The 16,731-nt window shown below is 38.3% G+C and overlaps 1 protein-coding gene across 15 annotated transcripts in view; it reads left to right on the top strand.

Annotated features, from left to right (window-relative positions):
• The window catches only part of C2CD5 (C2 calcium dependent domain containing 5), a 58,843-nt gene that overhangs the window by 26,361 nt on the left and 15,751 nt on the right, over nucleotides 1–16,731 (top strand). For 9 of the 15 annotated variants that reach the window (XM_054168153.1, XM_054168151.1, XM_054168149.1 and 6 more), the window contains 6 exons: nucleotides 8,887–9,001; nucleotides 11,276–11,371; nucleotides 13,088–13,279; nucleotides 14,654–14,840; nucleotides 15,843–16,007; nucleotides 16,515–16,655. In XM_054168153.1, the coding sequence (XP_054024128.1) occupies nucleotides 8,887–9,001; nucleotides 11,276–11,371; nucleotides 13,088–13,279; nucleotides 14,654–14,840; nucleotides 15,843–16,007; nucleotides 16,515–16,655 (896 nt within the window). Of the gene's footprint in view, nucleotides 1–1,141; nucleotides 1,208–8,886; nucleotides 9,002–11,275; nucleotides 11,465–13,087; nucleotides 13,280–14,653; nucleotides 14,841–15,842; nucleotides 16,008–16,514; nucleotides 16,656–16,731 lie in introns of all 15 variants that reach the window. The other 6 variants (XM_054168142.1, XM_054168147.1, XM_054168146.1 and 3 more) reach the window with 3 other exon arrangements.

Raw genomic sequence — 16,731 nt, 5'->3', positions numbered from 1 at the left:
CTTAATGCAGAACAGGAGAGTAACAAATAGCACTCATAGTAGTTTTGCATGCACTAGTCAGGAGTAATAAAATAAACTTTGTACAAATGCATCTTCAAAAGCAATTAAAAAACTGCCTTTAATTAAAAAAAGAAGTAAATTTGCTTGTCTGTCTTCTTTCTGTAGCCAAAGGCAAGCAATTCTGCAAATAGGTAGTACCTTGTTGCTGATCTGAAGATTCAGTAAACTGACCACATGAAATAAAATTCCAAAGTTGATTTGAATTAAAACCATATCTAGGATTGCTATGACCTAGGTGCAGGACCTTGCACTTGGCCTTACGGAACCTTGTGAGATTCTCCCCAGGCCATCTCTTCAGCTTGTGCAGGTCCTTCTGGATGGCTTTCTATCTTTTAGACTACTGTACCACTCAGCAACAAAGTTACCTTAGACTTCTCTATCTTCAACAGATTTCTAGGTCACCTACATGCAAAATTTCCTGTGTGCTAAGCTTATTTAAGACAAAACAGAGACAGACTCAGAAGTTTTAAAATCTGATTTCTTGCATTATAATCCCTTGATTTTTGCCAGCTGACTGAAAGCAGGGTAGGAAATGAGACAGAGATGCACATTTGCACAGCTAAGTGTCTCTGCAGTGGTTTTGTGGCACTTGCAGATTACTCCTGACAAGTGAATGTCGGATGCATGGTACTTTGAACTCAGTATATTGCAAACCAATGAAATCAAAATGGAAGAATGAAGGCACGTGGCTAATGGGAGGGAAGGTGAAGAAGTAAAATATTTTGCTACAGTGCTGATCATTTTAGCATTTTAGTCAAATAAGTCTGTAAAAATATGAACAGAAACAAACTGGCAAATGACTAAACAGGAGAATGAAGAAGAGGCAAGAAGGTGGATTGAGAACTTATCGATCAGACAATAATTGCTCTATACTGTACACTGTGACCACGCCTAGTGCTAGATTGCTATAGCATGCTCCTTTTTTTCCCCTATTTCAGCCACTTATTAACTCTGCTGTCTGTGTCTTTCCAGTTCCTGTGGAGTGGTGTTGTCAATTATGTTCTTGTTGGTAGTTTTTTTTTTTCTTTTTTCACTATTCTGCTCCTATAACTGATCTACTAATTTGCTGTTTTGAACTCAGCCTTTGTCGGAATTATGGGTAACACAAGATCATACAAACTGCTAGACTGGAATAGTTTCAATTCAGGTATTTTACTAGTCATTCAGTACTACATATGCTGACAGAAATTATGGCAGCTCAGTGAAGTTCTTTAGAAATGCTGTAGAATATTCAGGTTAATGCTTCAAATTGCAATCTGTTTAACCATCAAATGCCTCAATGTCTCGTTTTCATGTTGTTAAAGGCTTTCTTGAAAATTGCAAAAGATTGTTCCAGTATAAAAATAGCATTGCTAAGAGTAACTTAATATCAATCTGGAAAGCTGAATGTTCAGATGATTATTTTTGTAGTAGCTTTCAGCTCTGCCCATGAAGCAGGTAATTTAAGGAAGGAGAATGGATTGTTTATATAGTTGGGTTCATGTCAGGTGTGAATTGTCGTTAGTTTCAAAAAGATTTTTTTTTGTTTGATTTGGGGGTGGGGCCTGTTGGTTAGTTTTGTCTTGTATGAGCTTGCACTTTCTTCAAGGATGGCTGTACTTAATTTCAGGGAATTGTGGAATGTGTTTTTCTGAATAGTAAAAAAGTTTTGCAAGAGAATGGAAAATAGCTTAGGATTGTGTTTAAAGGAAAGGTTAGTATGTATGCTGGGATTTGATGATTCATAAACCTTGTGAAATTCAGTCAGCTTCCAGGACTTACAAAATACTTACTTGAACTTATTAATCACTTGAACACCTAATTAGAAAAAAAGCCCCAATATTCTGGTTTTTTATTCAGTCTTAGGGATCAGAGTGTTAAACTTATTTATACAGTTACAGAGAGTGAGCGAATAAGTTATGATGCAGTCTGCATAGAATCTGCATAGAGTACTGACCTGTTGGAGGAAGAAAAAGGTGTGTCTTGTCTTTTCCCATCCCACCCTAAGCTAAGGGGAAGTCAGGAATTTTTCTTGACAGAATATCCAAAACACTAGCCTAAACTTTTTAGGGATAACAGAAAAAGAAATACATCATAGAATCATGGAATGGTTTGGATTGGAAGTGACCTCCAAAGGTCATGTAGTCCAACCCCCCTGCAGTAAGCAGGGACATCCTCCACTATCAGCTTGCACAGAGCCTTGTTGAGCCTGACTTTAAATACTTCCTGGGATGGGGTATCAGCTACCTCCGTGGGCAACCTATTAACAGTGTTCCACCACCCTCATGGTAAAGAACTTATGTACATCTTCTAACATAGACAGTGTTAGCACATAACTGCATTTTTTAACTCCTTATTCAGGGAACTGCTTCAGTAGTGATTCTTCAGCTGCAGTAGTCAGAAACATGGAAGGACAAAAGACTGCCAATAAAATTCCTATGGATCTTTTGAGCTCCTTATGTGATATCCAGACCTGCTGTTTGAGTGTGAAATTCTCCAGAACTCCAGTTTTGAATATGAGGAAATGCAAGAAAGCTTGAATTGTGTTTTTGTTCTGTAACTGAATATTTTTCTTTCACAGAAATACAAACATATGGTGAATGTGCAAATGACATTTCTTACTGCTTTGTCTGAGGTGTAAACATGGTGCTACTTGTAAGAACATAGTAGAAAATGTCAGAATGTTGGGGTTTTTTGCCTTCTTTTTTTTTAGTGTTTATGTGGCTGTAATTCAGAACTAGAGGAAAAACAGCATTTTAACTGCAACCTCTCACCTTTTCGTAGAGGATCTCCTGGTTGGCTTCTTGTGCACCGCTATGTGGTGATCTGATAATGGGAGGTTTAAGGCCATTGCCAGAGGATTTTCTGAGCCCTGAGTGGTGTGATGTTTTCTCAGTGAGAGTTTACTGAATGGTCTTCTGCAGTCTTTCCAGAGGAGTGAATATTTCTTAATGATTTTCTTTGGGACTGCATTGTATATCTTTTGGTGAGCTTTGAGTACGTATTCATGTAACTGAACGAAGAGTGGTCACTCTGAGAATCACAGCAGAATAGGAGTTGGGAGTCCAGCCCTGCTGGACTTCCCTTAGAGCAGGATCATCTAGAATAGATTACACAGGAACACATCTAACTGGGTTTGGAATGTCTCTAGAGAAGGAGACTCCTCAGCCTCTCCGGGCAGCCTGCTCCAAGGCACTCTCACCCTCACAATGAAAAAGTTTTTCCTTCTGTTCATGTGGAATCTCCCCTGATCCAGCTTGCACCCATTGCCCCTTCTGTCGTTGGACATCACCAGCAGAGCCTGGCTGCATCCTCCTGACACTGCCCTTCACATCTTTATAAACATGAATGAGGTCACCCCTCAGGCTCCTCTGCTCCAAGCTAAAGAGCCCCAGCTCCCTCAGCCTTTCCCCAGCAAGGAGATGTTCCACTCTCACCAGTGTCTTTATGACTCTGTGCTGGACTCTCTGAAGCAGTTCCCTGAGGTCCTTCTTGAAGTGAGGGGCTGAGAACTGGACAGAATATTCCACAGTTTGGGCTTGTCCTTACCTGGCAGAAAAGCACTGATGCAGTATTCTCTAGTCCGGGTGTTCTGTCTGTAGTTTAAACTCTGTAGGAGTAATTGTACCTCTTCTCTTTGCTGGTGTGGTCGCACTGTTTTCAGCTGTGGAGTAGCGAATCTTAGCTTTCATTTGATAACTCAAAATCTACTTCCTTTAGTTTCTGTCGTAAGTAAAATTTTTATTTTCACATCTTTTAGTCTTAAAGAGGAATATAAGGAGTAGATTGAAGGAAAGGATGGAGTATCTTTTAAAGTTTTAGGTTAGTCTGCTATGGGTTTAGTTATTTGGTACCCAAGTTTGGCTGTTTGTACATTTCCTAAAGTTAAACATTTTAGGAAGGTGATGGGAAATCTTAGTATTTATGGGATAACCAGAGGAGTTCATTAGACTTCAAGGTCCAAGGAATGGTACCCCTAAACCTAACAAAGGTGTCTCTTAAAACCATAAAAACATTACCTGAAAAATGTCCCACACTTTTTGTTCTCTGTGAGCTGGTTAATAGGTTTTAATTGTGAAGATCCAAGGGTAAGGGGATAAAGAAGTGGTGGATAATGACTGCCTAGGGACAGTCTCAGAGGCTGAATTTGAAAGAACATTGTTGGTTTCTCCATTGCCATTTTTGAGACAACAGAACAACGAGTCATTTGTATATTGTAAAAACTTCCACAATGTGAGTGGGGTTCTCATTCCAGAACATTTGCATTCACATTAAATGTAAGTATTTACCAAATTTTACAATAATGAAATAGGTTAAAAAAAATCATGTAGTACTACTTCAGAATAATTGTCTCAAGAAGTTTCAGGATTCAGCTTTCATACTGTAACTCCTGAGTATGATCTGTGTGATCAGGAGACCATTCTTATTCAGATTGGGACAGGATGTTGTCCTATCAGCAGTGAAATCAGCATCCTGTTTTGAAGGAAAGAGACAGGTGAATTGGTGGTAGATAGAACTAACTCAAAGAACACTGAGGGCACAAAATGAGTACAGTGCTGTTTGTGTCTTCTAAAACTGCTCAATAAAATGAGTTTGGGGAATGTTTTGAATTGGCACAGTTGTTATAGAATACTGTGCTGTTAACAACATTTTCTCAAGTCTTCAAGTCTGGAAACAAGCGTGCTTGGCTTCCACTTTGAGGTAGATACCATGCCAGTATTGAAACAGTGATAAAAATAGGTTTAATATCCGGTCATGGGTTTCCAGTAAAGGGTGCATAACACCAGTGTAAACTTTGCCAACTTGTTTGCTTCAAGTTGTAGAAAAACCTTGCTATAAACTACTTAGATTTGCTAGAAAAGCTTGTGATTGAGTGCTCTGTATGCTTGCCTTTTTGCTTCCACCTAGAATCCAGGGCCATTACTTTCTGTAACCATTTCAGTGAGCTGCCATAGTTTTCAGTCTGTACTGTCACCTGATCCAAGCATGCGCCAAAATACCCACCGTTTCTGGCTACTGTCTGCTGAATCTGCTTTGCAAACCCTCAGTTCTTAAGCTTTTGCCTTAGCCAAAACCAACAACAGACACTCTTTAAAAGAGTGTGCTGGACACATGCCATCCTGCTTCCCTAGCTCCTCTAATTGTTTATGTAAACCCTTAGCTTTACTAAACTTGTAAATGCTACAATGGCATCCCCGTGTGAAATTGTGTGGCTCGTGTCAAAAAAAGGCTGCTTGTGGAAAAAAATGTTAGAAGAATATGAATGCTACACATTGCACTGCATTCAGTGTTTTGTATCAAGTTATTATTGCAATGTCATGGTGTTTGATTTCAATTGTAGACAATCATTTTGTGTTTTAATATACAAAGGTAAGTCTGTGTAAACTGTAAATGTACACTATTGATACAGAAGCATTCTGGTTCCTATTTTTGGCCTCTTCCTGTCAAGTGTCTTCAGCAGAAAACCCAATCTTCTTTACAAACTTGTTTATGCATGAATCCTATAGAAGTCTTTGAACTTGTGCAGTAAGAATTTGTTGGATTTTTTTTTTTTGGAAAATATTGGGCCTGATCCTGTTAACACTGCAGACAGTGGCTGAAAAATGTTTTACCTCTACTAAGAATGAATACAATCCATTATACTACTGTAGTTAATAGCTTTGTTAATTCTGATGTTGGACAGATTCTCAGAGTAAACTGTTAAATGTTGCTTTATCAAGACATTGTGTTGAGCAACCTCCCACCAATATGTACCTTCCATTATGGTAAGGTGGTTAAGATAAGTTAGGTAAGAAAATGCTGTTAATTCTCTTAGGAAATTGTTTCTAAACTTTAAATTTAACTATAATTTATTTTCTTTTTTTCTTTTTTCCTTTTTTTTTTTTTTTTTTTTTTTTTTGGGTGTGTGGAGGAAGGTTAAATGTTTGCAGAGAGTTTGGGACCCGTCACTATTTCTACCTTTTCTGTTCCCCTTCAGCATATCTGTTCCATTCAGCATTTCATTCTGTTTCATTTTTCACTGTGGCCACGTAGCTTTTCAGTGACATATCATTGTTTGTAATCTTACTCCTTATTCCACATCACTTTCCATGTTCATCCCATTGTTTTACCTCTTGCTCACTTTAAACTCCTCCCTTATGACTTCACATTTTCTTGCACTTTTTATCATAGAAAGGTCATTGGTGACAAGTAGGAGCAGAATGGTACCTAAAACATGTGAAAAATTATTTAGTGAAATTGGCTTTTTGGTTTTGTGTCTAGAAAAAAGTTGCTTCTCCTTTGCAGATGTTTGTTTTTTTTTCCTCTGGAGGATAAAAATTCGTGAGGCTGTTTAGTCAGTGTGTGTAGCCACTGGCTGTGATCAAATCCAGTTGAGCAAGAGTTAGTCTGCATAGCCAGTCAACCACTTTTTCTACTGCTTATGCTATCCTGTCACAGGGAGAAACACACATTGATAAGCAACCTTCTTGTCTGTGATTGGATAGGGAAGGAGGAATTACTCCCAAGTTCCATGCCATTTCACCATAAAGTTAATGATAACGTTGACAGTGTGGTCTTGCATCTCGTATACGTCTCTCCTTTTTGTCAGAAATTGTAGCCTTCGCCTTCAAATGGCTGTCATTAACTGGTGACAGCAATTGCAGCCACTGTTCAGACAGAGGTATGCTTTGTGTACCATGAATGGCTCTCGTAGCTGAGCTTGGAAACTCCAGCCTTATGATGTGATGAGTTGTACCTGCATGGTTCTCAGCTTTAGAAAGCTGCAAAGTCTGAGGCCTTGCTAGCAGGTCCTCCACCCACCTGAGCCAGGATTACTGTGTATCATCCCAAGCATTTGCTTTTCCTAGTCATCCAAAGTGTTTAAACTGTTTTGGTGTTGAGAAATAGCAAAGTGCAGTTCTTTGAGAGTCTTCTAATAATGCACTGAAGCCTGCTGACAATGTACTTGGATATAAAGGAGCATGATTGATACAGTCACAGATTGCACTGGGTCATCTTGCCCACCCCCCCTGCAGTCAGCAAGGATATCTCCAGTTAGATCAGGCCACATCCAGTCTGATCTTGAATGTCTCCAGGGACAGGGCCTCAACCACATCCCTGGGCAGCCTGTTCCAGTATTTCACCACTCATTGTAAAGAACTTCAGAAAGAAGTCCAACCTAAATCTACCCTGCTCCAGTTTCAGACCACTGCCCCTCATCCTATCACTACAAGCCCTAGAGTTCATTAAAAGCCTTAGTCTCTTTTGTGCCTTAATGTATGTATTTTTGTCTTGATTATGGAGAGCCTTCTTAAGAACTATTCCTCTAGTATTTTTTTCTGTTCAGTGTTCATTTCTTAAAGCAAAGATTGGATAAACTTCAGCCTGGACACCCAAGAGTGCTGCTTTTCAGTACAGTGCTATGAGTTACACATCCAAAGTTAGGTATAGTTGAGTATACATTCTTCTGTTCTCTTTTTGTTTAATTAGAAAATTATCATTATTTTATTTTGGAAGGCTGAAAGCCTAGTTCTGAATGAAAAGTGAAGGTAAATTCAGTACTGAATACATCTTGCTGTACAATACTTTTGTTTCAGTAAATTTCAAAGTATGTGTATATCTGCATCTCTCATTTTTGTTTGTCATGTTGTCAGAGAACCTAGTGTATGATCTAGGTTTATCATACACTACACTACCTTTGTAAATATTCCTGATAGTACAAAACTGGTTCCCAATGAATCTCGTGTTTGGATGCTGCTATTTGAAGTTCTGATTTAGCAAGGAGCTCTCGATGGTGAGAAGTTTGTTCAGTTATTTCAGGAAAACCGTACAAGAATCTGTCTACTCAGAACTCTTTGTAGCATCTTTGTTGTTGTTTTCCCCCTTATTTTTGATGTATCGACAATTCCCATAGTTTTCAACTAAGTTCATTGGTACAGGTAAGCCACTTGGAAAGAAAAAACACTTCAACTCTAACTGCAGACGGAAACAATGCTCATTGATTTCCTAGGAGCCTGTGAGACGAGAAGCTAATTGCTGAATAATTAACCTAAACAGATTGCATAAACTTTTTCTCCTAGCATTCTGTTTTGCATTTTTAATGCAGTATTCAAGAAAAGCAAGTGGGATACCTTTTAACATATTCCCTCAAAGACAATGAAGGTAATTAGAATCCACTGGGGGGAGGAGGGGGAAGTTGTGTTTGCCAGGACACCGATTCAAAAAGACATCAACAAATACATATTCAGTGTACATCTTCTACTTCTCAGTGTAGAAGTAGTTTCAAATACCTATGGCTTCTCAAAGTTGAAGTGGCGAAATAAGGACCACAGAGCTATGTGTTTGGTCAATAATCCAGTCAAATTCTTCAAAAATGTGGTTAACAGAACTGCTTGCAATGCAGAAAGCTGTTGAGGTTATTACAAAGATGGCAAGTGTATGCTGTAGTAAAACTCTATTACTACAAATACTGTTTCATTACTGTTACTGCTGTTGTCAGTATGACAGATTTATCTGTGATGCTTTGTTGCAAGTTACATGCTGTTCTCCTGTTGTTGGAAGCTGACAGTATGGCCCTAAGTGGGTAGAGATTGGAACAGTATCTCCAATATTTTGGTGTTACCTGTCGTACAGACAGGAAGAAGAATGCAGAAATAATTGGTTAGAACCTATTCACATGGCTGAGGAACAAGAAAAAATATTGATTTGAAAGCCCTGTTAGTGTTTGCTTGAAGTGTGATAGCTGGGAAATAAAAAGTGTCTAGATGCAACAAAGCCCTTGAAAAACTCAACTTGTCGGATTAATTGCATGAAGCTTTGTGTTGATATGGTGCAGAATAGTGAACTGATTTATACTTTGTCTTTCAGATGAACCAGAGACACGAGATGCATGGTGGGCAGAAATCAGACAGGAAATAAAATCCCATGCCAAGGCATTGGGTTGTCATGCTGTGGTGGGCTACAGTGAATCAACTAGCATTTGGTAAATCCTGATGATGATTTGATTTTTGAAATGCCACAGAAAATGTATTTTATCTTCAGTGGATTCAAAGTGGTGAATTATTTCAGCACAGTTGTTGGTGTCCTCTACTACTCTTAAGAGTTAAACTATCATGTGATTTCAGTATTGTGCTGCCTTTTTTTTAATATGTTTTGATTTTATTTTTTGTTCAGCTTTGATTTTTTTTTTCCCAAGAAACATTAAAATTTGTCTTTAAAAACACAACAATTCAAATCTACAGATTTGCTTTTGTAGCAACAGTATTAATTTACCCATGGCGTTTTCTAAACCTACTCTAAATAGTCAAGGTTGTTCCTAAAAGTCTATGAATTTAAGTTTTATTATTGGCTTCAACTGGCAGACCAGTACATAAATGCTAAACTTCAAACTTAAGGCACAATTTCTTTACTAGGGATGTACTCGTTGCTATGTTCACAGGATCACAGGTTGTTAGGGGTTGGAAAGGATCTCTGAAGATCAAGTCCCACTGCCCTGCAAGAGCAGGACCATAGAATCTAGCACAGGTCACACAGGAATGCATCCAGCTGGGTCTTGAAAGTCTCCAGAAAAGGAGACTCCACAATGTCTTTGGGGAGCCTGTTCCAGTGCTCTGTGACCCTCACAGTGAAGAAGTTCCCACTTATGTTGAGGTGGAACCTCCTGTGCTGTAGTTTATATCCATTGCCATTTGTCTGTCGAGTTCATTTTGCCAAAATAAAAAACACTAAAGATTTGCTTTTCTTAAAGAGAGAATTTGGAAAAGGAAATTTCATTTTACTTTGCTGTTAATAAGTTGAAGAAACAAATACAGTGGCACAGTGCTTTCGTGAGTGCACACCATCTGCTATCTGTGAGATAACCAGAAGCGACCAGGCTGAAAGCCACAGCATTGATTGCTTCACATCTATTGCTCCTCCACATTTATAGCTTCCCTGTAGGTAAAGAAACAGCTAACAGAATATATTGATCTCTTACAAAACTTGAAAACAAGTTTTGGAAGTCAAATGCTTGTGCATTGACTAGTAGAGTAGGAAAACAGGAGAACTTACTTTACAGACAAAGGATGGTTTGTATTCTTTAAGCTGTGTTGTCTGGTTGTGTCCTGTCTTGCTTGGTGTATTAAAGACCATATTGATCTCAAAACTGCCATATGCAAGTTCCCATTGCTGAGGGGTTTAATTTGCACCAGAAATGGAAGATTTATTCCTTTGGCCATCAAGCTACCTGTAAAAAGCACAAATATTTTGTTTGATTTTTTTCTACCTTAACTGTGGAGAAAGAATGTAGGGAATGTATAGATAGGTAGTGAGTTATTGGGCTATTTCACACTCCCATTTTTCTTAAGGTATTTGATCACTCATAAATATTAGAGTGCCTGTGCTTCCTTACTACTTCAGTTTTATTCCGTGCTTAAAGAGCAAGGCTCTGTCAGTACTGGTCTGCCAGACATGTTACATATGAAAAAGTATTATGGAATGAGAAACAACAAATAAAAAAGGCAGAGGTATCATTCTAGAAACTGTGGGAAAGCTCTTCTCCATGATTTTTCCAATAGAGTATTTTAAGTACTGAATTATGGAGTTCTGCTTCTTGTTTAACAATTTCAGGTATATTAAATGCTCTGTGTCTGTAGTGTGCACTCCTGAAGGCTTTAACTCTGCTAAATGATAAATGGAGTCAGTTGCTTTTGCATGCTATCTGTGCCATTATTGTAGTTGTTGATAGGAAAATTGTGCTGGTTTGCTACTTTTTATTCTCCAAGAAGCACCCTCGTCAGCACCCTTGTCAGTATTATTTTGTAACTTCATTTTGAGTGAATATTTCTAAGACGAAGAGGCTCTCAGCTTCCGTTTTGCTTTGGTAAACAGTTATGCCTTGCTTGTCTCCTTGTTTGTGTTTTGTTTAAGATTTCTTTGCTTTTGCTGGTTGGATTTTTTGCATTGTGAACCATAATACTGCAAACCATGCCTAAATCTGGTTAGCCTTTGTGATGTTACAGTTTATTATTTATAACATAGGGCAGAGCTCTTTGGTCCTTCTGTGCAATCCTTCCGCATCTCTCACTTAGACGATGGTTTAAATGCCCCAGTGGGGTTGTTTGTCAGATTTAATGGGTACAGTTGCACAAAGGAGCAAAATCAGCAGTCCTGTTGAATTCACTGAGACTTCTGTACCAGTCTTTTAATCTAATAGTTTAAAATAAAAGCAGCATTAAGCACTAGGAATTCACTTTGTTGTAATTCTTTTCTCTTCTAGTGAAGAGGTCTGTATTTTGTCCGCGTCTGGCACAGCAGCTGTACTGAACCCTAGGTTCCTTCAGGATGGCATCGTGGAAGGCTGTTTGGAACAAAGGTTGTCATGGCAGCCTGGCTTCTTTTCCATAGGGTCAGAGAAGGGAGAGGTTGATTTTTTTCCTCAGAGCCAAGATAGTTCTTCTCTATTAGGGTAGGTTACAGTGTTACAGTGCAGGATGCGGGACCAACCACTTTACTGCTTTTCACTAACAACAACAACAACAGAAGTAATGGAACTCTGCACCAAATTAGATATTCTGTTTTTATTTCTAACAGTCTGAATAAGGTAACACATTTGACTACTAACCACAGATCATAACTCTTGTTTTTCTTTGCTGCTCTTTCAGGTATCTTTCTCAACTTTATATCCCACTATAAAAGATGGCAGATGTATGATAATTTATGTGAGCCAAAAACCTCCCGTGGCTGTAATATGTGTTTATATGCTCTCTTTATACTATTTAAGAGCTATTTGGGAGATAAAATAGCTTGACTGTAAGCCAAAGATGGTGCCAGCTGTGTGTGTTAACTGAAATTCATGAACAAAATCATGAAACCAAAGGGAAAATGAGAATTTTCCCTTGGTTTCTACTCTTGCAAGTAAAATTTGAAGGATGATTATTGACAAACTGTTATTTTGGGGAGAAAAAAAAATAGATTTATACATATTGGTAATTTATTATGTGTTTACCAGGATAGTTCTCAAATATTTCAGGACATTATTCCTAGCCATAAAGGTATTTGTTACACCTTTTCTATAATAGTGCTGCCAACACAGCATTATTTATTATTCTTTCACTTTGGTAGCAGGAGGCCATTGTTATCTTGAGTAGACAGGCTTTTGAAAACTGTAGCCAGACCAAAAATATTTGTTTCCATATTCACTGTATAATGGAGAGGATGAAATGTTGTGTTGATAATGTGAAGAAAATGGTGTTTTTCAAAATCAAAATATCCGGTTTGGTGCTGCTAAAGGACTTTGCAGAGATTAGAAATGCCAAAGGAAGGTAAAACAACTACATGGACAAAGTCCATGTTTGAGATAAATTTTATTTACCAAAGTCTGTGATAACTGATGTTTCAAGTCTGTTCAGATTTGCTTAAGACTTCACTGAAAGGAATTGTTTCTGTGAAAGAGAATTAATTTGCAGTGGTGCAGTTAGCCTATGCTTGTTCACCATTTAATGGTGGTCATTCCTGGATATTTGAGTGAGACTAAGTATTCCAAGTGAATAACAACGTTTACCTGACACCTTCTCTTAGGAAATAGTCTTGCTGTTGTTCTTCTTACTATGTTAATATATATTGTGCTGCTTCTCAGTAGGATGGTTGGTTTGTTTCTGTTGTGCTCATGGAGTTTGTGTAGGTTTTTGGACACAGTCCACATAAAAGAGAGTTTTCATTGTGTTTGGTGCAGCAAATTCTCATTACAACTGTTATTCTACATGTAGTAGTACTACATGTGGAAATCATAGAGCCTAAAGCCAGCTCAGTTATGATTTAGGTTTATGTGAGTTCTTGATCATCGTATGTGCTTTTTCTGCATAATAAGTGTCAATGCAAATTTTATTTATAGCATTTTAGCTGGTACTGTGCAGCCTAATTTTATTCTTCTAATTCATAAAATGCAGTGCTTGTTACATTGGTATGATGGAGCCAAGTATAGCTGCAGTGTATGATTTAAGTAGGCATCTCTAGGTTTTTATATACATGTACATGTGTTGATCATTGGTAAGAAAATGTTTTAAGTATGTTTTCTGTAATGTAATTTTAGGATTGAAGAGGCTTCACCACCAGGTTGTGGATTTTGCCATATACCATATGATGAATTGAATATGCCATTCCCTGCACACCTCACTTACTGTTACAACTGCAGGAAGCAAAAAGTTCCTGATGTCCTTTTCACCACAATTGATCTTCCTGTAGAGGCAATAGTTATTGGGAAAGGATGTCTTATTCAAGCCAGGTATCTCTCAAAATGATTTCTCGGTAGATTTTTGGAGATTTTTGGAAAGAACTCCTGTCACTAAAATCCAGTATGTCATCCCACTTTGAATTTCTGTGTTGGGTTGCTAGGAGTTAATGACTGTATGTTAGGGTACAGGAGGAGTAGAACAGCCTTCTCCTCCTGTGTTACATGTCACACCTGTTAATGGACATCTGGTAACTTGGGCATTTGGTAAGTGTTCTGATTTTTGTAGTAACTGTGGAAATTGTTGTATTTTCTCTGCATCTAAGAGTTTTCATGCTTTAACTTGCTGTTTGCGGCTGCTGACATGGTCAGATACAGCTGTTGCACTGAAAACTGTTTAAGTCAGCTGTGTTAATTCTTTGCTTATAGCCATAACTGAACATAATCTCTGTAGAAGTATTGATTATGTCCAGTTTATGCTGTGGTCTTTGAATTTGCAGAAGAGTGATTTACACTGGGAAAGAAAGAAGAGTTAGCTATGTTCACTGAATGGGTCACCAAGCTCAAGGATAAATAACCGGTTCAACAGTAATAACTGGAACAGGTTGCCCAGGGAGGTTGCAGATGTCCCCTGCCTGGAGGTTTTCAAGGCCAGGTTGGATGAGGCCTTGAGCAACATGGGCTAGTGGGAGGTGTCCCTGCCCATAGCAACAGCGTTGGAACTAGATGGTCTTTAAGGTCCCTTCCAACCTGAACTATTTCCTGAATCTTAAGTATTTGCTTTGACAAAAGCGAGCAGGGCATATTTTTAACAGTCGCTGCTGTATTATAGCTGTAAATACATACTAGATTTATATATTTATATAGTATGTATATATTTAAATACATCCTATATTTAGCCAAACATCTAGCAGATGGTTATCAGGAAAGTGTGTAAGACTACTTTACATTGCCTAGTTATTTGGTGCTGTCAGAGTATTGTGGGGGAAGCCCTGTGTGATGCATGTTTTTTGTCTGATACCAGTCTTCAGCGTGCTTTAAGAATGAGGATGTGATTTCATTCCATGCTTTCCCATAACACAATCTTTGTACATTTTTTCCTTCTGCCTTAGTAGGGGATATGTTTGAGTGTTGCTCAAGGCTGTGTATTGCTCTGGCTTGCAATTTTTTTTGTTTGTTACCCATTTTTATTGTTAATGCAGATACAGAGTTTTCTCTTAAAGCTGAAAATCAGATCTTACTGAGACTCAGTGCCTCAGTCTACCTTCATCTTCTCGCTGAGAATTTAATATTTGATGAGATTTAAAAATACATTAAAAAGAAAGTGATTGTATTAGGCTGTGCAGTGAGGGAAAAATTGGAAAATACCCTGTGCTGACATCAAAAGTGTTTATCTGCTGATATTATCTTGCTGCCTTGTATTGTCAGGTTGTGCCGTCTAAAGAAGAAAGCTCAAGCTGAAGCCAACGCCACATCTATCAGTAATCTCCTGCCATTTATGGAATATGAAGTGCACACCCAACTGATGAACAAACTTAAGCTGAGAGGAATGAATGCTCTGTTTGGGCTGAGAATTCAGATCACTGTGGGTGAAAATATGCTAATGGGGTTGGCAGTAAGTACAGTTTTAATCTTGGGACTCTTGTTTTCACACAGTGTTATTTGGGGCACGAGGATGTTGCAAAGATTGTGGAATTCAGAGTAACTAGAGATATTAGAATGTCATTTTAAGAATAACTGAAGGGATGGAAAGGAATGAGCTGCTTAATTGTTGACAAATAGCACAGACTGTCTTTCATCACCAGAAAAAGATTGAAATTTCTTGAAGAAAGAAGACAAAATTTTGTTAGAGGACAAAATTATTAGCAAGGGAATGAGGGGAAAAGAGAATCTTAAATGGTTTAAGAACAAAAATTACTAAACAATTCTTGTGGTCTTTAAATGTCCTGTCAGAGAGTTCCTTGATCCTCAAGTTTGCATTATGATTCCATGACAAATAAGGTCAATTAAGTCTCTGAATAAATATTTTGCTTAGTTCCCAGCTAGAGAAATATCTGTTGCCTCTTCTTGGATGGCACAGAAGAAATAACTGGTAAATTGGAAATGTCTTAGAGATAGTCAAGAAATGTTCATTAACAGTATTTTCTACCCTCATCCTGTCATCTGGGGTTAGAATAATGAAGTATGCTGCTTCTTTCTGTGTCAGTGGAAGAGGATGCTTGGGTGATAGTGACTGATTTTCACGGTCTTTTGTCTGAACTGATGATCTGTTTCCTGTAAATAGAAATGGGATTGTCCCAAGTGTAAATGGTTTGGACAAGTTTTAAACCCTTGAAAGCATCCCTGCTCTATAGAGCAGAGGTTTTAGTTCACACTTAGAAACGTTTAGGTAGGAGCTCCACCATGGAGAAGAGCCATGAGAATGGCAGAGTTTGCTAAAAGAGTAGTGTTGTGTGTGTTGGTTTTTTTCCTGTAAGTAGGGAGAATTCCAGTTCTTCCAGAAAAAGGTGGTGCTGTAATGTAGATGTCACAATGCTGTCCACTGTAGCATAGGCATTATGGGAAACGATCTGGAAATGTTAGAAGTGCCTGCTTATGTAATTGTCATTTTTAAAAGTCTGCAACAGGGGTGTATCTAGCAGCTCTGCCAACACCTGGTGGCATTCAGATTGCTGGGAAGACTCCCAACGATGGCACCTATGAACAGCACATCTCTCACATGCAAAAGAAAATAAACGACACGATAGCAAAAAACAAGGAACTTTATGAGATTAACCCTCCAGTAAGTAAAGCCTTTTATGCTCTTCAAAATAAAGCATTCCAAGTCAAACAGATACACATAATGTATACCCAAGAATTCTTGTTGATTGAGTCATGTAGAACATAGATTGTGGGGGTTTTTTTGTTAGAGATGCAGACTTTTCTTACTGTTTTGGGAACCTATGGGAATTTTCAGCCTTTGAACCTACCTATGCAAATAGATTTGTACTTTTTAAGATGTGTTTCTCAGGAAAATTCGTTTCAGAATGTTCTGTAACCAAAACTGTTTATAATTGAACTTATTTCAGAGAGTGATTGCCCATTGGAATGGGCTGCCCAGGGAGGTGGTGGAGTCGCCATCATTGGAGGTGTTTAGGAGGAGACTTGATGGGGTGCTTGGTGCCATGGGTTAGTTGATTAGAGGGTGTTGGATGATGGGTTGGATGTGATGATCTTGAAGGTCTCTTCCAACCTGGTCTGGTCTGGTCTGTTTCTGTTCTGTTACTGTTAATTTTTATATCCTTTTTAGGAGCTACCTGAAGAAATCATTGGGTCTCCTATTCCAGAGCCAAGACAGCGTTCCAGATTATTAAGATCTCAATCAGAAAGCTCTGATGAAGTCACGGAACTAGACCTTTCACATGGGAAAAAGGATGCTTTTGTCTTGGAGGTGAGAAATGTTTTCATACTTCTTTTTTCCTGAAATAGATATTAAAAAATGGAGAAAAATTCTCTTACTCAACTGC

This window comes from Dryobates pubescens, chromosome 15 (genome assembly GCF_014839835.1).
Source record: "Dryobates pubescens isolate bDryPub1 chromosome 15, bDryPub1.pri, whole genome shotgun sequence".
Taxonomy (NCBI): domain Eukaryota; kingdom Metazoa; phylum Chordata; class Aves; order Piciformes; family Picidae; genus Dryobates; species Dryobates pubescens.
This window is presented reverse-complemented; position numbering and strand designations above follow the sequence as displayed.